The 22073-nt window shown below is 44.5% G+C and overlaps 1 protein-coding gene across 1 annotated transcript; it reads right to left on the reverse strand.

The window, feature by feature from the left end:
- Nucleotides 1-1123: 1123 nt before the first annotated feature.
- LOC4814957 (serine/threonine-protein phosphatase 2B catalytic subunit 3) lies at nucleotides 1124-22028 on the reverse strand. Its single transcript, XM_001354639.4, has 2 exons — nucleotides 21750-22028; nucleotides 1124-4131 (listed from the first exon to the last, which is right to left on the reverse strand). Exon 2 carries the CDS (start codon nucleotides 3883-3885, stop codon nucleotides 2143-2145), a length of 1743 nt encoding a protein of 580 aa, XP_001354675.3. The 5' UTR covers nucleotides 3886-4131; nucleotides 21750-22028; the 3' UTR covers nucleotides 1124-2142.
- Nucleotides 22029-22073: the final 45 nt, after the last annotated feature.

The raw sequence follows: 22073 nt of genomic DNA on the forward strand, positions 1-22073 counted from the left end.
AATAAATTCATTTAATTAAATTACTTATGGCCTATAGAAAAAAGTGTAGTAAACAATATAAATATACAATATATATAGTTGTATATATATATATATATATAGATATAAAAAAAACATAAGTAGAAGTAGAAACAACAATTTAGTTTATAAATATATATATTTATGTATTCATACTATGCTCGCTGATTGTGTGTGTGTGTGTGTTTTTGTTTGTGTGTGTATAAATAGTTTACAATAAATACAAATTATAAAAAGGATAACAAGAAATATATGTATAGTATGTATTTATATATATAAAAAAAGGTTTATAAAATAATAACTAAGAAATATAACAAAATTTCCGTTTGCACACAATTTTCACTTTTCGTTTTTCCGCACTATCCAAATCTTCAACATGATCGATTGACTGTTAATAACTAAAATTCCTTTAAGTATAAAAAGGATTCTGCACACGACAACGACAACAACGCAGGCGCAAATGTCAGAGAGTTTCAGAAAAAAGGGCTATTGGATGGGATGGGATGGTGATGATGATGGTGGATGAGATGAGATTCATGTGGAGCCTGGATGCAAATCGTGGAAAATCAAGGGAGATTCAATTCGATTCAGATACTCTCTCGCCTCTCTGTGTTTGTACTAGTGCCATTTGCACCTGCAATGTGCATCGGATGTGCAGCATTCCATCGGGTTGTTACTCGTACTAATATAATCCGCATATGTATAATGTACTCGTATCTTGTATATCATTTATATAGTATTCAGCTAATGACTACGACAAAGATGGCACGTATATAAAGACCACATACACAATCACCAGATGAGAGAGAGTGTGAGGCGACAATGGCGGCGATAAAAACGCGAGGAACGATCTAACTTTAAGTGTGATCATCCTCTGCATTAATGTGTGTGTGTGTGTGTTTGTGTCTGTCTGTCTGTGTGTGTTTTTGTGTGAGAGGGAAACATTCAGATAAAGATATATATATACATATATATATATATATATATATATATATAAAGATAGAGAGAGAGAGAGAGACAGAGAGTGAAAGAGAGATAGAGATTCAGTCGTTTCTTGTTCTTTTAATAAAACATTGTAGTAAAATATTGTTGCTGTTGTAATTTGTTTGCTGTTGTAGGAAGTAGTTTTCTCTGTTGAAGAAGCCTTCTCCTTGGCCGTAATCTCCTACATAATACACCCGCGCACATATTTATATAATATATGTATGTATATAAGTCACCCAAGACGCCGCCGCCACACAACGAAAATAGTAGAATTCACTTTAGTATTAATCGTAGTTCCAGCTTAGTATTTATGCACTAGATGTAGATTCTGTTCTCTTTTGATCTTATCTGTTTTCTGTTTGGTTTCGGGGGCGGTTGGGGGGCAAAGGGAGCGCCGCTGCTGCTGGGCTCATTTTTGTTTCAATTCGTTTTACAATTAGTTAGCAAATATAATTTAAATTTACCTAATTTTCTTGGGGTGCAATGCTGCTGTCGAAGAGAGAGAGAGCCTCGCTTAGCTTTTACATTCGCTCTTTTTTGATATAATGTTGCACAAAATTGTTATATACATTTCTGTATATATTATAATATACATATATATGTATTGTATAATAATTCTATATTTCCTTTTCAACTGCATTTATAATTAGCATCCACTTGGGAGGTTGGGTTTTCTTTATTTTTCTCTGTTTCACGTTTCATCATCCATTTCAATCTCTTCAATGCCGAAAAAATGTTATTTTTTATTGTTTTCTGTGTGTTTCCGTTTCCTCTTCTCTCAACTTCATTCCAGTTGCAGTTTCCGCTGCGTTCCATTCCACTCGTTTCGATGCTGCGCTTGCGTGCAACCCTGACATTCACTGTTATGAATGTTGTGTGTCTGCCTGTGTTTGTGTTTCTGTGTGTGTGTGTGTGTGTGTGTGTGTGTATTTTTTTACTGGCACTAAGCCGCTCTCTTGAGACTATTTATTCCTATTTATTTGCATTCTCCCTCCCAACAGTTTGCTTAACTTTCGACTACTAAGTGACATCCGCTCCCCAAGATCCCTAAAAAGCCCGAGATCCAATTCTCCGCTCCTCCAATCCTCTGATACAAACGATCGTTCCGATCGTCCCGCCGACTGCTGACTTGACTTAGAATTATCCAGTGATTGAATTCGCATTTGCATTGGCTGCTGCTGCTGCCGCCGCCGACAGTGTCTTCTGGCCCTCCTCCGCCGGCGAGGGTGTGGCATCGCGACGGGGCGGCATCCGCTCGTTGACGGCATCGAGGCCCTTGGCCTCCGCGAACGAGGTAATCTTGTGGTTGGGCGAGAAGCCCTGCATGGCATTCTTGAGCGACTGCTTGCCACCGGAGAGGGCGCCGAGGGGCAGGGCGCCCGTCGGCGTCAGGCCCTTCAGCTGGAGGACACTCTCGGACTCCTCGCGCAGCACGGAGAAGACGCGCGCCATCTTGCCAATGGCCCGGATCTTGTTGCGTATGACCTCCTTGCGCGCCGCCGCCTCGTCGTCCGAGAGCGGCTCCTCGCTCTCCTCGGTCATCAGCTCGTCGTCGGAGCAGATGTTCAGCACGTTCACCAGCATCTCGGTGACCTTCTCGCCCACGAAGGGCAGCGACCAGGTGAACACGTCCATGAAGTTGGGAAGCCAGTAGGGGTGCGGCGAGCAGTTGAACTGCCGGATGTTCATCACGTTGTTCTCGTACTTCAGCACCGCCGCCTTGTTGTTGTACACATCGAGATAGTTGGGCGCCGAGAAGATGGTGATCAGCGAGGGGAAACCGGTGGTCTGGCTCTTGCGGTACATGCGGTAGCCGGCGTCCTGCGCCTCGTGCGCCCGGATGATCGACAGCAGATTGTTGTTCTGCAGGAAGTCGCAGCAGGCGGCATAGCTGTAGAAGTACGAACAGCCCCGCACCGAGTTGTGCGTGTAGAAGTCCGAGTTCTTCTCGTTGCCGAAGTCCTCCAGCGGATCGGACCACAGCAGGTCACACATGGGGCCGAAGGCGGGTGGCTCCTTGAAGCGGTCGAGCCGCCGTATGTCCTCCAGCTCGTGTATCTCCGGCGACAGGCCGCCGTGCACGCACAGGAACTGTTGGTTCATTAGCGCCGCCAGCGGCAGGCAGTCGAACGCGTCCATGCACGCGTCGTACACGCGCTCCGAGTACTTGATCTTGCACTCCTGCTTGAAGGTGAAGTACTCGGTCAGGTGCCGGCACTCGTGGTTGCCGCGCAACAGGAACAGCGTCTGCGGATAGGTGATCTTCAGCGACCACAGATACAGCACGCACTCGATGCTGAAGTAGCCTCGGTCCACGTAGTCGCCCAGGAAGAGATACTTTGTAGTGGCCGGCGAACCGCCGATCTCGAACAGCTTCATCAGGTCGTAGAACTGGCCGTGTATGTCCCCACAGACCGTCACCGGCGCCTCGATGTCGATCATTGTCTTCTCCTGGCGCAGCAGCGTGGCCCCGTCCTGGATGATCCGCAGCGCGGCGCTCTCCTCGATGCGTCCCTCCAGTATGAAGTGCTGCTTAAGTACATCGTGCTGTGGTTTTCCGGTCCGTGGATCGAACACGTCCGCGCAGGTGAGTTTGCGGCTTGGCGGAAACGGTACGCTATCGATCACACGCTCCTTGGTCGATATTGTGCTCCGTTTTGTGGGGCTCTGTGGTGCGCCTCCGTTGCCGCCGCCAGCTGTCGCTGCTGGCGATGCTGTGGAGGCTGCTGTGGCGGCTGCTGCCGTCCCCGTCGTCGCCGAGGCATTCTTGTTGTCGTGTGTGTTGTTTGCGTTGTTCGCCTTTTGATTTTGCTGCTGTTGCTGCTGGGCCGCCGCTGGCGACTGCGACTGGCTGCTGTTGCTCTGGGCCGCTGGCGAAGACATGTTGGACTTGGGTCACAGAGGCGCGCACCGCCGCTCCACCTCCGCCACAAGATCTGATGCTACGCTGCTCCTCCTGCTCAAAAACGCCTGCTCCTGCTTCTGCTCCTGGCTATGTCTTGTTCCTGTCCCTGTTTCGTATGCTCCTCCTACAGCTCTTACTGTGGGGCTGGTTGGTGGCCGAATGATGATCAGTCAGCAAGTGGCTTCTGGCTTCTGGGTTTTTGGCTGCTAGCGTATTCTGCCTGCCTGCAAAAGCAATGGGAAAAGAAAGGCAAACGGATACCATTAGCATTTATATTTATACAATATCATATATTTATGCTTCTCTGCCGTGGATGTGCCTGTGCCTGTGCATGTGCATGTACGTGGCATTACATGGCTTTTATTAATAATAAATTTGTGTGCCCCGACCCGCTGCCACTGTGCACCCTACCTGCCTGCCTGCTGCTGCACGTACCGTCCGTTCTCGTATGTTCTCCTACCCATCAGAGCAGTGCATCAATTTCAGAAACAAAAGGCAACAATGATGTTCAATGGCAGTTCAAATTTCGCATAAGCGAACAGTACTCTCTTCAGTTCTTGTTAAACATCTCTTCAAAAGGTTAACAAAGGGCTAACCACTGTAACCAGGAATACTAAGGATACATAATGAATGACCTAATGAATGATCATCATCATGTCTTAAGAAAAGAGTTTTTTTCCATCTGAAATAGCAATGAAAACACTTTACCATCGGTGCAACTGAGAACAAAATTTAGTTGAACTAACGAGTGGATATCAACGAGTGCACACGCTGCGTTTCTCTATGCCAGCGTCCATTCTTCACGTACGATTCACCCTATTTCCGTATGATCTCGGTCAACTGATGCCTCTTTTTGTTAGCCCTTGATTAATTGCACCCGTTTCACAATAAACTGTTGAAACAGGAGCATTCTTATTGCTACCACTGGCTGTCACTTCTTCTCAATGCACGAATGCAAATATGTGCACAGAATTTAGAAAAATAGTCAACGCCATCCGAATAAATATAGCGCGATGGCTAACAATCACGGCGGCGCGTTGTTGCGTTGACTTTAAACAGGCCCAACGAGGACTAGCGCTAAAAGACAGACAGACATACGGCCAGAAACAAGAGAGAGAGAGAGAGGGAGCGAGACCGACAAAAAAAAGGCTAGAGATGGCTGGGGGCATGGAGTTAACCACGGATGTTCTAAATTGTCGTATTCACTGGCAAATCAATCTGATATTCTGGTATCATATTATTTGCCGAGCTAATTGGATGGGCCTAAGTGGGCGAGAATTTGAACAGTCATATTGGAGTACTCCCATGAGACAAAAAACCAGGCCAGGTGGCTTTATTCTCCGATTCAACAAAAAAGTGCCCGTCATACGTGGATTTGCATAATTATTCGCGAATAAAGATTGAATGAGGGCCCATTTTGAACCAGGTAAAATCAGATTAAGTTTAAGTACAGTTTCGTTAGTTCTCGTGTCGTTCCGTGTCGACACGGCCGAAGTCCATCGCTAGCGATAGACAGACAGACAGACAGGACGTGCAGGTTTGCCTCCCTGCTGCTATTCTGCGCTTGACGCATTGACTGACAACTGTACACAACAGAAACCGAAACAAATGCATGCCAATAAAGAGTGGCGCGGCATTCCAGTGGGACAGAGGCATACCACACGTGCGTTCCGATACTCCAGGCAGGCTCCTCCTCCACCTCCTCCTCGTCCCACTCTCGCCCTCCTGTGCGGCGGCCACGTTTCGCAACAGTAAATTAAAGTCAGCTGTCGTTTGGCGTCTCACTCTCACGCAAATTCATCACCGAACGCGGACGCGGACCGAGGCGATTGAATGTGAATGGGAATTTGACTGGAAATGGATGGGCGTGCCTGTGTATAAGTACTCGAGTGTAATCCTAATGTGGCGGGTGGGTGCTGGTGGACAATAATTAATAATGCACTTGTTCATTTAGCATGCACAAAATATCGCCAGAAAAGGGGTAGACACATCAATTTCTACGGAACTGGAACATTTAAAAATTATTTATTAGATTTACTTCACAAATGTATGCTTCAAAAATTGGTTACTTTCAAACGGAATGGGAAATGTAAAGAAATTCCACTACATATGCTCTAATACAGCTAATTTCATACACCCAAACAGCTTAAAACGTACAGTCACACAGCTTATTGTGTGCAGTCACAGCTTATTCTGTGCAGTCACAGCTTATTGTATGCAGTCACAGCTTATTATATGCAGTCACAGCTTATTATATGCAGTCACAGCTTATTGTATGCAGTCACAGCTTAATATGTGCAGTCACAGCTTATTATATGCAGTCACAGCTTAATGTGTGAAGTCACAGCTTATTGTATGCAGTTACAGCTTATTACATGCAGTCACAGCTCATTGTATGCAGTCACAGCTTATTATATGCAGTCACAGCTTAATGTGTGCAGTCACAGCTTATTGTGCGCAGTCACAGCTCATTGTATGCAGTCACAGCTCATTGTATGCAGTCACAGCTTATTATATGCAGTCACAGCTAATTCGAAACACCCATTTGGATGCCATTTGGTGCGACTGCAGACTGGAATGAAAGCGCGTGCCGGGATTTTTTTCCTTGGTCCCAAAATGGTCCACCCCTAGGTACCTCTCCTTATTTATTAGCAATAATTTGAAAAACCTTCCGAAACCTCCAGCTCGGAAAAGCGGAAGCATTTCCATGGCCTTGAACCAAAATATTGAACAGAGTTTCTACGCCGAATAGAAGTCGCAAAATTTGTAGAAAAAATATTGAGATAAAACAATTAAATATAGACTATTCCAATATGGTTTCACATTTATTGACACACATGTGTTTGCTTGTTGGCAGAAAGTTAGCCGTTACTCTGGTTAAATTTACATTTATTTTGGAGTTCTGTGCTTAAACAAGAAACAAAACTAACAAAAATATGAAAAATATTTGAATTAAACCTTACTGTAAATTTACAAAAGTTACACGCCCACACACGGTTGAGAACACACATTTACCAACCATATAACTCGTAGCTCATCCTTAACTTTTTACTTTGAAGGGTAGAAAATAATTTAGGTCTTCATTTACTATAAATCAAAAATATTATTGCATTTTTTGTAGATATCATAACGTATCAATTAAATACGATTTTGTTTCAATGAATAATGAATGAATAATGCCACTTCCCGCCCAGAGAGCTGTGGGTCCAACGTCATGCTACCCGCGCGCATTATCAACAGTCTTGTGACGTTTCGAAAGTTTCTAATTCCGATTTGATATGTTTACACGTGTGTGTACGCGTGTGAGTGTGCCGATTTTTTAATTATTAAACAAGTTTCCGAGGCGAAGAGAAAACAACATTTTATCACTGCCTGTATCTGTATCTCGGCCCCTACCCTTCCTTCCTGCCTGACTAAGCGGCTAATTTTCATGCATATATTCGCATTTTTCTGCTCATTGTTCAGTTTTTATGGCTTTGGCGCATATTTTTGCGTTTACACGATCGCACAAATACACATTAAGTACATTTTCGGCATTCCGTTTGTACGTGTCGTCGCCATGCTCTTCTCTGAACCATACCCCACTACAAATACTGTGCGCTAGGTGGGATAAACCGAGTTGGGGGCATACCCTGTACACTAATTCAGAAAAGAAAAGAAAAGAAAGTGATCTCTAGACATTGGTCATACAAGTTATTTGAATCGCATATAAAGGATGTTTTAATACTACCCAATATCTAATATCATACACAGAGAGCTGTCCCTCGACCTGTCACATACTCGTACGATATATGTACTTCTTCTTGTACTCTACGAGTGGTACGGTATATAAAACGAGGAAAAGACACGCCAGCCAGTCAGCCGGCCAACCAGACTGCCAGACAGCAGCAACAGCAGGCACAGAACCTTTGTTTACCTTTGGAGAGTCTGTGCTGCTCTGTGCTGTGTGGTGCCGCCTGCCGCCTTTCGAACAGACACACACGCACCAGCTTAGAGGAAAATATGGTAATTAAAAAGCAATTATGCAAACGATATTCTCTTTGTGAAAATATTTTCGGCATAATCAAAGGTAACGAACGGAAAGGCCCGAACGAAGTTTGCTGCACTCAGGCCCGTGGTCGTCTGGGGCATCCAGGGGGGAGGTCGTCCTCAATGTGCTCGTACGTGAATGTGCATGCAGGAAGCCAGGTTAAAAGCAGCTCACATGTCAGACTAATTAGATAAGCGGCACTTGGTATTAAATCTCTCGAGTATAATAATGTGCAACGAAACGACCGACCAAACTGAAATGCTAATTTAATTGTGCCAAAAGTTGTCTGGGTCCGTAGCATCACATACTCGTTAGCAGCAACGGCAAACCGGCCACGGGCAACACAGCCAACAATGACAGCTACTGGTGCTGCCAGTGCTGCCCAACAGCCGACACCACACCAGACTGCCAGTGCTGCCCAATAAGCTGGACTTTATATAGCTTGATAGCTAACAAAAACACCCACATGATTAGGATAATCTTGCCAATGTTTAGCGATTTTTGTGTACTTTCTAAAACATACATATATTCTTTCATTGTCCTGTCGATCGACTGCAATCACAGAAGCATGGATCCAAGACTTTCGCACTGTTTCACTTCACGACTTCTCCTAAACAGAGTTTCTGGCTTTTATCCTAAAATCTCTTGTTACTCCATAGTAATAGATAGCCAGTTTTTGGATTTAACGTGGCTAAATCGTCTGACCTACTGCCACTTGTCCACACAACAGCCACAACTACGGCTATTTCTCCTCGCTCCCGGCTTCTAAAATTAGCATAGGAGAATATCCACTCACTCACACGTTAGGTGGTTCGGTTGTGGGGAGGGTGGGCTCTGGTTTGGGGCATTAATAATATAGGATTCTGTAATCGGCGAGTACCGAGCGGCTGGCTGCCGAGTGCCTGTTGGGGGTTGCGGTCACACTAATCGACCATTTGACGCATCAAATTGAACGGACGCAAGCGTTCTAATGGACATGCATTGACAGTTGCAACAAATCTGCCCCATAGTTATTAACCTCAATTTTAATGCAAATAAAAACCGTCTGACCACGTAAACAAATGTACACACACTCACACACGGTCACAGAATAGACACGGAGAGCACACATGTTTTCCAATTGCAATTGCAATTGCAATTTGTGCTAATGTGTGCACGAGTACTCGCACATGCCCGCTCCAGTGTGGCTCATTTATATTGATGAGCGTTCAGTTCAGCATTTTAATACAAGCGACTTGCTTAATTGATTGGAATAGTATTTATGTACGTACATGTGTGGATTCATTCGACGATTATCTGTTGTTTCTCAAATTCAACATTTTATCGTTCTCTCACGTTAGTTATCTAGCACATTTCGTGCTATTTTGCTACTAAGAGACGCCTGGCAATAGCTCAAAGGAACGCAACTGTACTTTGTCTCCATATTGTAAGGAGCGCAACTGTAGTTTGTCGCCATAATCCAACATTCATTGAGGACTGTACAAAGATAGACTGTACAAAGTGTCTATTCTTGAAGTTTATTCGCTTCAAATATTTTGATTATTTCGTACAAGTATTTGTTTTTACTAAGAAACACAACTGTACTTTGCAGCTATATTTTATTTTGTTATATAGCAGAGGCGAATCTGTCTCTCTCTCATCTGGAACTACACCTGTGCTGTATTTACGTTAAGGCCTGAGCATCCCTTCATTAATTAGATGACTGCCACACTCTATTCTTGAAGTAACTCAAAGGCAGTGAGTGCTTCCCAGTGGGTAACATTGAAATGGTGGGCTGTCATTGAATCGATTCAGCGAGCATATAACTTATAGATCAGACAGTACACACATCTTTTCTTTGTACACTCCACTCAATCGATTATATGTAGACACGTACATATACAAGCCCCCAACAATTGGGGTCTCTTGGCACGGCTTTCAGTGAAAAAACGATTTGTTCAACCTATTAATTTGGCATTTAATAGCCTCACTTGGCCTCACTTATCGACGTACAGGTTCTGTACAGATGTCAGTCGGTTTGAAACGGTCCTAAAATCATGTACCACATTTCCTCGAATTCGTTTACTTTGTGTACATGTTATTTGGTGGCTTTAGATCTCTATAGAGATTATCTGTCAGGAACTCCTGTCATCGAGTAGAGCCATATGATAGTATCTGCTGAAAATTGTTACGATTCAAAATTTTGTACAGCCCAAAGGAAAGAAAAGCAATTTCTTCCGCTCTCCCACTCTCTGACAGTTCTCAATAGTTTGGAGGAGAGGGGCTTCCAATAGTCTGAATGTTCATTTTTGCCTGTTGTTTTTCTATTTTTCATTGTTATTTTTTTTTCTGTTTTTGTTTTGTGTGTGCTTTTTTCTTTGTTTTGTTTTCTTCCAATAGCTTTGACACGGTTGTGGTTAGGCGGGGTTTATGGTTTACGGTTTACGGGTTCTGTTCATACCATGCGGTACCCATGTGTGCGCACATATTTTAAAATTTAAATTGTATTCCATTCCAGCTAAATCCATAAATATTTTGTGCCGTGTTCTGGACCCCACCAAGTCAGGCAAATATATTCAATGTTTATCCAACAATTGTAGCACATGGCACATGGCATATGCATTTTTCTTGCATTTTTCAGGCTCCAATTGTTTGTATCCAGAGCAGAGCACAGTCTTATGTGTATCGATCGATATATGTATGCATGTATGCACATACATATGTCTGTGGCATCTTGTGGTCGAGGCGGACTGGCGAACTTAATTAAAAAATATCTGCAAATATTTATTCTTAAATGCAAAAGCAAATCAAAAGAACAGGGACAACAGGGCACACGAGTGGTTGCGGATGCGGATGTGGTTGTGGATGTGGCTGTGGCTGTGGATGTGCAGGTTGAGGTTGAGGTGGTGTACTGGCACACAACCGAAAGGCCTCTTTAATTAAAGTGCGCAACGTTTATTTGTTTTAAACTATTTGCGAAATGTGGCAAAACTAATTAAAAAGTGTGTCGAATGTCGAATGTCGGCGGCAATGCCAATGGCAAGAAACAAAAGAACCAAGAACATTCAATAGCAGTGTGCCACTCTCTGCCTAGCAGCTGTTTTTGTTTGTTTGTTTGTTCAGGTGTTTACTTTGCCAGTTCTCTTCTGTTCCGTTCCGTTACTGTTGCTGCTGCTTAAAAGCAGGCAAGACCGAAACTTGGGGCACCCTTTCCGCGTCATGCGACAGCGCTCCTCGGTTGGTTGCGCGCGAAAAATCGTTCCCAGTAGTCGTCATTGAAGATTGTAGACATATTCCTATGGCAAGTACAAATTAATCTATGCAAAGTGTATGGGCCACAAGACCCAACACTTGTTGTTTGCATTTATGTGGCAAAGGAACTGGCTTGTGTGTGTGTGTGTGTGTGTGCATAGCATTATGTAAAGTTGAAGCAACAGGAGAAATAATATTTAGATTCGATTTGCATGACACATGGCACAAACGGCAACAGCAACAGCAACAGCAATGGTACATTGACACGCGGCACGACTGGGGCACACACGCACGCGACCCACGGCTGGCTGGTGGCACGCGGCCTGGTATACTGGTGTCCTCGTGACAGTAGCAGCAGCAGCATCTGAGTGCTGTTGCATACGGGCGGGCGGACACTCTTTCTCTACTTCGTCATCCTGCCTTGCCTGTCATCCACAGGCAAGGCAATCCTCTCCTCGTGTGTTGTATTTATTTTGCATTTGCATAATTCCGCTTTCATACGTACAAAATGGCTTAACAATTGTTCTTATTCATGTTTTTATGTAAGCATTTATTTTTTTATATTTTATTGTGTGTGTGTGGGTCTTTGTTCTGCTCTTTGGGGCAGCGCAGGGCATGCGAATCGGTTTGGAAATGCTAAATTATTCAGCAAAAACTGGCAGCTTTTGTCGGCCGCCCTGGATGCGACCGCGTCAAAACGTCACAGTGTTGAAAGAAGTCTAATTTAAACAAGAAAGATTACTATATATGTATGTATGCATAAGGTTGCATACAAAAAGCTCGGCTCGTTTTTCCTTTCTTTGGTAATCCGATGGCGATGAAATCTCTCCAACCAACTCCGTCCAGTATATGTGCCACAATTACGTGTTTAACCTTTGGGAAAGGTCTTCTTGTACTCCCAATTGTATCTCAGAATTCCTTTATTCCTGCATAGCAATTATCCAGATTACTTTTTCTTTAAGATATTCTTTGCATAAATATCCTTTTGAGGCATTTCTAGGCTTCCCAATAGAACAAGTAAGAAAGCATGGAATTTAAGGAAACCAATTGCCTTTGCATTCCTTTACGGCCTTGCCCCGACCTGGCATGGGTCAATAAGGTCCTGCCAACGTTTCTGGTTGACGGATTTGCAGTTGCCACAATGCCCTCGACATTCCTCCATAAGATCTCGAAGAGAATTTGATCTTTCGTGAGTGTTTCGCCTCATTAGCCTGTTGAGAGATCCTTTTGAGAAGCGTTTTTCAACTGGAACATGAATGTAATGTATTAAATTCATGGTGCTACCCCTTTGTTGTTTTGATAATCGGGTTCCCTGCACTGCAAATGTCTCTCGCGATAGAGCGCCTTTGGCCTGGGTCCTGCGGAGGGGTGCCTTGCGGCGGATCGTGTTGTTGCGTGTCGAGGAGTATTCGGGGTGCTCGTCGCTCGTCGTTTTCTTGCCAATTAATTATAATAATTAAGTTCGAAATGCGTTGCGACTAAGCAACAGTAAAAGCAACAACAGCCACAACGAGAAAGGGGGGGGAATCGAAAGAAATGGAGGCAAAAATACGAGCTCCTCTACACGCAAACGCATTTAACGGGCCTGAAGCCAATTTACCGGGCGGGCAATCCTTTTGACGTTGCTTTATGGATGGACAAAACAAAAAAATTCGGATAGAAATGTTTGCACAGGAAGAAAAAAATAAAAGCCTCCTTGCTCTGAAACGGTGTGTACACACTCGCATGGACACACCAATATTCAAAGCAATTGCTGTTCGCGTTGCGCATTCAACGATGATGATGATGTGGTATCATTCTGTTGGCTGCCAGTCACAGTCAGAACATAAAAGGATACCGACCAAACGATACCCACAAGTACAAGCCGAAAAATTGATCATTTATCGGTGATTTCTATACCCGATATAGGGGTGTAAGACCCCGAAGGACCGTAGAAAGTAGGTATAGCCATGTCTGGATGAGCGCCTAGATCTCAGAGACTACACAAGCTAGATCGCCAAATCTGGTTTAGATCGGATCACTATTATTCGTTATTCGCTTCCCTTTCGTTATTTTTGAAAGTTCTTACGAGCTTTGTGGCTCAACGGTGGGGCACATCTTGGCTCCCAATTGCTCTCCACACAGAAAGCGCCCGAGAAGGCATAAAGATCGATGTTCGACCTGACTCGGTTCCGCGAATGCAGAAAACAAAATACATGTCGGGTGCACGATGTCGGGACTCGGAGTCTCGCCAATAAGGGTGGTTTTGGTTTATGTATAAGTCGGCAAGATCTAGTATTCATGTGTACCTTTCCATCACACGTACGGTATTACCCTCGACGAGTCCCACCAAAAAAGAGTCATCCCATCTGCCCCCACACCAAACCAAACCAAACCACACCACGGGACACGGGGAGGGACGGCGAGGCGCGACGCGAGTACAATTTTATTTTCACATAAACAAAAATGGAAAACAGAAACAACAACAAAAAAAACCGTAGCAAAAACATATTTGTTCGAAATTTGAGGCGAAATTGTGTGTGCCCGAACCCCCCCCCCCCCTCCCCCCACCCCTTTCCCGTCACGCGGTCTATCCTTTCGTTTTTTTTGTGGCCGCCTTTCCGTCTGTCGCCGTCGCATGCCATTTTGGCCAATTTTTACCGTTAGGGTGCAAACAAAGTGTACAGTTACCCAGAGAGCCGCCGCAAAGAGACAAGCACAAACACGCACAGGACGGGAGGACGGGGGGCCACACATTTGTTGCTATTTTCCGCCACCCACCACCAGCCAACCGCCCACCGCCCACCGCCCACTGGTATATGGATATGTGTGCATGCGTGTGTGTGTGTGTGTGTGCGAATAAGTGAATTTTTAACTTAATTTATCGTTTCTAAAAAGCACCAGCCAAAGAATAAAGAGACATGCAAAGAAAACAAACACAGAGAAGAGGGGGAAAAAAAATAGATGAAACAACAGAGAGACGAACGACCAAATCAACGCCTCGCACTTTTCTGGTGCCCGTTTGAGTGACAGCTCGGACGCGAACGCCTAACCGCCTTCCCCACCCGCCCTGAATCCCCATACCCCCTTACCCCTTGCCCACATGCACGCCTGTCGCTGTCTGCTCCAATAACTCAAGTACTTTTCTTTCGCTTTCAGCGATTTTTCATCTTCTCTGGCCTGGTCTGGTCTGGCCTGGCCTGGTCGGTTCTGTTCTTCTCTGGTCTCCCCTTGTCACTTGTCTCTGTGTGCCTGAGTGTATCTCTCACTGTCCCCTGTCTGTGTATAAGTATTGTTTTGGTGCATGAAAATTGTCGCACAGAGAAATTATTTTTGGCAAATTGTTGTACCATTCCACTTGCTCTATGTTACTGCTGCTCTGGGGTTGGGGTTGGGGCTTGGGGCTTGGGGGGTGTGGCAAGATGTCGACCTAATTTTAGTTTGCGTTTCACAGTTTTCATTTACCCGCTACTACTGCGGGTACAGTGTATTTGTTCGAGATTAGCAGCCAGGAAGAGTACGGAGTCGAGTCGATTCAACCATATCCGAAAGACCTACATATCTCCCATCTATAGCACTCATCCTGGTGTGTCCACAATTTCCAAAAATTTCCAGAAATTTTTAGTCAGCATTAAAGCAGAAAGATGCAGAATGTAAATAAATTCTTCTACGTCTTTTACGACGGGTTACGGTTTGCGTATGCACTGCTTGACAGCTCATCGGAGCGCACTGCTTGCTATCTGTCACTAGCCGCTAAACAAACACACACCCACACACACACATTGAATGAGATATGTACATACATAAATACCGTAATATATGCGGTATATACATAGTATGTTCTGAATGAAAGCTCTTATATGTAACGTACGTACGGGTTAAGTCCGGTGTAAACAGCTGATGTGCGTGTCATGAACACATTCAAGCGGTCACACACACACACATATGTATGTTGGTGGATATTAAAGCGAAACGAAATTAAAGAAAGAGCTACGACCCCGAGGAGGGCACAAAGAAAAGAAAATGTGGAAAATGTGATGAAAAAGTGGCGAAAAAGCGAATCTTGTAAAATGCTCGGCATAGGTGTCAACGACAGCAACAAATTACTTATAAGCCATTTTAAAAGCATTAACTTTAACGAGTAACAGTAAACTGCAGCATCACGTACACCAGCGAACACGCACGCCAAAACGGAGCGAGAAACAGAGCAAAAGAGCGAGAATGACACAGATAGAAGGACATGTCATTGACAAAGCTGTGGCAGTGGCCAGCGGGCAACAAGAGAGAATGCCAGAGAGAGAGAGAGAATTTCAGTGGTAAAGGCGGAATGCAGGAGGCCATGGCATGGAGGAGAGTGTGCGATGGGGCCAACGCATCATGATCATCCTTATTCGTATTTTCTCCTCCTCCTTTGCCAATCTGCTTCCGTGGAAGAGTAAGTCTAACAAGTCTCCATGCCATACTGGCTCTGGCCAGCAGTCCTCAGCGCTCTGGAGAAGTTTATGCAAACCAGTTAGAAAAACACAGCACAGGAAAACGAAATAAAAACCCAGCCAGCAACCGGCCTTTGTTGCTACTAACGGCATTGTTTGCATGCTGAGTGCACTTAAACAATCAAAGCGAACGGGTGGGGTGGGGTGGGGGAGGGGAGGGGAAATGAAAAAGTAGCTGTGCCACTCGATAGTCGCCAACGAGCGGCGGGGAGGAGTGCACAAAATCAAGCGGCATGACCAGAAAACAAAAACCAAAAACCGAAAAAAAAAAATCATACACACACCCGCACAAAAACTTTCCGTCATACTACAGCATAAAATACTTTTGCCAACAACTTTGAAGGCTGCAAACAACAACAAAAACAAAAAAGGTTAAGTAGCACAAAAGCAAAAACTTACACACAAACAGAAGCAACAATGGAGGGAAGTTTTCATTTTTCGCATGAAAACAAAAAAAAAGGAAGAAAATGCAAAACAACACAAAAACATACTATCACAAATGAAATATTGGTGCTGGCTTTAAGACTAGACCGAATGAATACCCTTAATACCAAAGAGAGTTAAATGTCAAATGGGGCAAGTATTGTGCCTATTCTTGGACTAGTCCCAAAGATCTACAAGAACTACAAAAAACTTTTCTGGGAGAGTTTTTCAGAGTTTATATTTTCCCCTTTTCGTGGCCATCGATTGGGCCCAACATGATCGAGAATTCATGAACTGTACGTGCATCTGCTGGGATGGTAATTCCCGAACATATTCCACGTTTTTTTTTGTTCCTTTTCAGAGCATAAAAACCCAAACCAAAGCAGAGCAGAAGAGAACCAAAGAGCGTCCAAAGAGATTTTCGTTTCTTCATTCACGTCGTTGTGGTTTTTATGACCGCCAGTGTGCCAGCGCCAGCGCCAGTGTGCCAGTATGCGTAAAGTAACTGTAACGAAGCTCAGGAGTATGTCAAAGAGCGAGAGAAAGGGACACGCACACAAACACACACACAAAGTCAGAGGGGAGCCAAGGCGAACGAGTGAGTGGGACAACGAGAGATGAGAATGTGATGGGAGGCGAGAGGCGGGAGGCAGGAGCAGCTGTTTAAAGCGCGAATCTGAAAGCGAAAGGGCGAAACAAAAGCAAGCGCACACCAGCCATTAGAGAAGAAAATAAGAGTAGGGCGGGACGGGGGGTGGAATTACAAGGGATATATGTATGTACAGGGCAGGCCAGAAGCCAAGGTGGGGGATGGGGGGGGTGTGGGTTTGAGGGAAAAGTCGCTTTTGAATATTTAATATTTATAACTTGAGCAACGAACCGAGAGATGATTTATATCCCCTCCGGAAGCTAATCTCGAGTTTGGTCTAACTCGAACATACACACAGTAAAACCGAGACAGGGAGGAGAGCGAAAGAGACACAGGGATACGGAAGAGGTAGAGGCAGAGGTGTGTGCGGGCGGTGGGAATGGAGCTTTTCGAGGCGCAGGCCATAACGCGGTTGAGGTTATGTGCGGCTGAGCATATAACGGTAAAATATGACACACAAAGCGCTGGGAATACGCTTCCACGTTTCCACGTTTCCGTCTCTCCTCTCTCTATCTCTCCGTGTGACCGTGTGTGTGTGTATACATACATATTTTAAAGCATGTTGCACCAAAAATCCAAATAAGTATGCTTTATCGATTCCAGGGAAAACACACACACACACACAGACAACACACATACATTCAACGTTTCTCGAGCCAAAACCCCAATAAGACCAAAAACCAAGTAACATTTTCTGGCTCGAGTTCCGGGCACCCAGGCACCGAGGCACCCAGGCACCAAGGGCTCCAAAGCTCCCCTCAGTGGCGCACTTAATTTTGTTGCTGGTTGCATGAAGCTGGGAGCTCTGAAGGCGGATTTCACCGGTCTCAATCCTTGTGCCCTGTATCTTCTCGGTCTGACTCGAGTCAACCCTGACCGCTGACGAGGGATACACACACACACACACATGCACACACAAGCCATACGCATAGGAACCGTTAGACGGTCATTACGACGACAAGACAACACTGTCGATGTTGTCGACGTTTGTTGTTGTTGTTATTTCTGCGCCTGTTTCTGTTTCTGTTGTTTTGCGTGTACCTCTCTCGCCGCCCCACTCGTTCGTTGTACGGTGTGTGTGTGTGTGTGTGTTTGTGTGTGAGTGTCCTGTTGCTGACACAAGAGCAACAGAAACAACGAGCCACCGCCAGAATGGAAGGAAAGAAGGGGAAATAAAGGAAGGAAGTGCGCCATAGTCGATATTCAGACTATGGGAATACCCCGCTCTCGTTCACGATTTCTGTTTGTGTGTGCCACAACAAGTGGAAAATTGATCCAATCGGAAATATCCAAGCAAAAGAGATATTCGCTAGATATCTGTACACATGTTTATACATAGGTACAAAGTACAGGCACCTAGTATATTTACCTTTTTTTTTTTGGTTCAGATCTATTTTGTCTGCTGATCTTAACCAGAAAGAGTCTAATACTCGTTCTATACAATCCTTTTTCAAACGAATTACGCACACATAGCCTTGTGCCTTGTGCCTTGGGTGGTGGGTAGTGGTTGGTGGTTGGTGGGGCAGGGTGGCTGTCAATGCCAGAAACAGGCACCCAAAAACACAGTCAGAAGAAGCAGTCGAGCGCGTTTTATTTCCTTTTATATAAGTTTATTTATTTTTTTGCTCCTACTTTTACTTCTTTTCCCTTTTCTCCATCCTCATCAGCACCCACGTTTTATCTCTGGCCGAAAACGTCAACTGCAGCAGCAGCAGCGGTAGTACCACGTAGAAGGAGAAGGAATACGTAAGCCACAATAGGAAGGACAGGGGCACATCACAGTCATGCCACAATCACATACCATACCGCCCCACATTTGCACACGGTGTGGCGGGGGGGGCACAAAAAGATGCTGATGTCATTGACAAACGGTAAACGGGAACGGAATCAGGTGGCGACCGCATTTTGAGTTAATACAAATTAAACTCACAGTGAGCTTTGCTCGCTGAAAACCCACTCGGGGGAGAGCTTTCCCTAATGAGCAAGTTGCAGGCCTGGGCCCCCCCCACCCCCTGATCCCGTTAAATATTTACGAAGATTTCACAGTTATTCCTCCTCATAATAAAAGGCAGAGGCGTACGGATTTCGGGGGCAGCACAACTTTTCCCATAGAACTCCTCTCGCTAATTGCAAAAGGAGAGGCACCGCGAGAGAGAGGGAGAGCGAGCGAGTGAGAGCGCGTACAGAATCAAGGCTCGAGATGGTTTCGAGCTTATTGGAACCACGGTGCGGTGACGAGGCGGCAAGCCAGAGTGGGAGTGGGAATAGGCATGGGTTTCGAAAGGAAGCAGAGCAGCAGCAGCAGCAGCAGCAGCAGCAGGAGCCAAGAGCATGCTTTCTCCTTTTTCTTTGTGTGCGTTATGTGGTATGTATATATAAATATATACATGTGTGTGTATGGGTGTGTGTGTGTGTGGTGAGCTTAGGCTTTATGGGCGATTGGTGTGCGGGTGGGGGGCTCAGGCGATTTGTTGCGTGCGGTGTTTCTATGCGCGTACGCTGCTGCTACTTTTTGCGAGCTTTTTCCTTTCGGCCTGCGCACACATACATACCACGCTCTCTGTGGGTGTGTATGTGTGTGCACTACAGTACACTAAAAGTCAATTGACCCGAAACTGTTTTTACATGAACACACATACCCATGTACATATGTATATAATTAACATACACATATCTATGTACATACATATGCATATGTTTATAACTGTACATAGGCCAGGGGCAACAACTGCAGCCAACACAAATTTTGGTATTTCTTCAGCTGTTTGTTAGTGTGTGGGAGTGAGAGACATGAGATTCGAGTCTTACTGGTACAAAAAAAAAAATTCTTTCTTTATTTTGTTTATTTTTTGTATTTTTTTTTTTTTTTTGGTCTCTGTACATTTGTTGCTGCTCTCGCTCTATAATTAGCGCAATTTGTGTAAATCTCTTTTACGCTTGTATTTGTGCGGTGTGCTTCATTCCATTCCTGTTTCCCAATTATTATTTTCTTTTTTTTTTGCACATGTTCTTTACTTTTAATGCTCAATTCTGTGTTGCTTTATAATTTTTTTTTCATTTTGCGTTTGTTTTTTCCCTCTTTGTCTCGCACGCGTTCTCTTTGTATTAATCTTCTTCCACAGACCTCTCTTTTTGACTCATTCTCGACGCTTCTTCGAGTTTCTTTGCAGTTGGGGCTGCAATTGTCAATTGAGCGCAAATTGCTAATTGAACAAAATATGCACACATGCTCCACCTGTTAATGCCTGTCACTTACCCCCCCCACCACCAACTCTACTACACTCAATTATAAAGACAATGCGAATGCTTTCAACTGTTAAACTGCATGGCTGCCGTGTGCACGAGGGAGACCTAGATTATCACTCAATTACACACCTACACACACACGAACAAACGAGTACCGTGAGATTAATTGAGAGATTTGTGTGATGCTGATCTTATTGAGTGTAATGGTAATGAGAAGAAGAGAGGGGAGAGAGACCGGTGCTCTCTGGTTACTGTTGTCCTCTCACTCCCACTTGTACCGTACATTATCACTTTAAATATGCCTTGTAGCAATGCATTCAATTATATGGCTGGTGCAAGTGGAGGTGCAACCGCAGGAGGTGGAGGTGGGAATGAGAATGTGGAATGCATGCGATTGCTTAATCGGTATCACAATTATTAATGAATGGGCTGCAATTACTGCATTTCCATTTGGATGGATGGTTCGCTGACGCTTCCGCGGATTGGTGCGAATGTGGGGGCGTGTGTGGGAGCCGGTTCAGCTGGACAATGCCTTTATGTTGGAATATTTGATTCGAAGAATTAGTATTAGACCGACTGCTGCCATGCAATTTCCGATTAAATGAGCACATGTGCATACGACAGTGTGTTTCATGGGTGTGTGTGCGTGGACCTTGGAATGAAACTCGAGGGAAACCTTGAGGAGAGATACCCCTGGAGTTTTGGTCCGGAGAAGTTGTCAAGCATCCTCCGTATGTAGCACGAAGATACACAGAGAAAGAGAGAGAGAGAGAGCATAAATGTGACAAAAACAAATTTCAAAAAATCTCGTGGCACACGGTGCGACGCTGGCAGCGACTGCGCAGCGTTTGGCGCTAGCAGCAGCAGCAGAAAAAAGGAGCCGTTATATGCTTTTCTCGAATCCTCTTTCACCGCCCCCGCTTTCACCCTACTCACTCAAAAGCATGAACATTTTTCGTTGCTTTTGCTTTTTGGGTGTCCTGCCACTAACACACACACACACACACACATATTTATATATATACCGTAATTTACGTGGGGCTCTCTCTAAGTGAAAATCTCTTGCTTACACACACACACACCACCACACTTGCAAGTTTTCTTCTTGTTGAATTTTCGTATTTCCCTTTTGGCAGCAGCCGCCTTTTTAGCACTTGATTTTCGCATTGTTTTGTGGCACACACGAAAAAAAATATATCAAGATCGGGGGAGGAGAGGTCCAAAGATGACTAATAAGTATGAAAAAATGTACATAGCGGAATGTACACACGCAGGTATGCACACACTCACCCACACACTCGCAATCGAACACGCTATGTACATGTCATGTATGTATTTATAATGTTATTTTTTACCGTTGCGTTGCACTCGCGGAACGAGAAATCCATTAATTTGTGTCCGAATTATTCAAATTGGAACATTTTTTTGTGAACAATAACGAAAAAAAAACTACATTTCCATACACTTGCACCATGACTTGGAGGCTTAGGTAGGTCGTTCTTATTTACATGCTACAACAGTATGTATGCATATTTATTCATATATACACACACACACATGTGTGTTTGTGTGCGATTCCAATTGGTGTTTGTTTGCTAGCTTTTTTTTGAAGCTGCTCAACTCCGCGCTCCGGCTTTTCTTTACTTTTCTCCTTTTGAGTGACACCTTCAACAAGCCACTCTCCCCCCTTTCTGAGTGTGTGTGCGTATTGCACAATTTTTTTTTTGGGGGAAAAAACAGCATAGCACGACAAAAAAAAAACAATGAAACCAATCTGCTTGGCAAATTTACCTCTTAATTCTTTGTATAGCTCAATATTCTACTTTCGGTTTCACTCAAACGGTCTGCAGATGATGCAGGAATAGAGCGCTGTTGCAGAGATAATGCACACAAATTCCTGATGCTGCTCACGCAGAGTCGCACGCACGATATGGAGACGATTACAGACAGCCGTAAACAAACGCGCAGCGCCAAATGCAGCAAATGCAAAACCCAAACTGTTGTAATTAAATATTAAATTAAGCGTAGAGGTAGAGAACTATCGATGGCACTTTCGCACTATCGATGGTAGGGCACTATCGCGCTACTAAACTATCGATGGTTCAATGTTTCGAT

This window comes from Drosophila pseudoobscura, chromosome X, assembly GCF_009870125.1.
Source record: "Drosophila pseudoobscura strain MV-25-SWS-2005 chromosome X, UCI_Dpse_MV25, whole genome shotgun sequence".
In the NCBI taxonomy this organism is placed as follows: domain Eukaryota; kingdom Metazoa; phylum Arthropoda; class Insecta; order Diptera; family Drosophilidae; genus Drosophila; species Drosophila pseudoobscura.

Coding starts and splice junctions, on each gene's coding strand:
- LOC4814957 (XM_001354639.4), bottom strand. CDS start 3,885: ATGTCTTCGCCAGCGGCCCAGAGCAACAGCAGCCAGTCGCAGTCGCCA.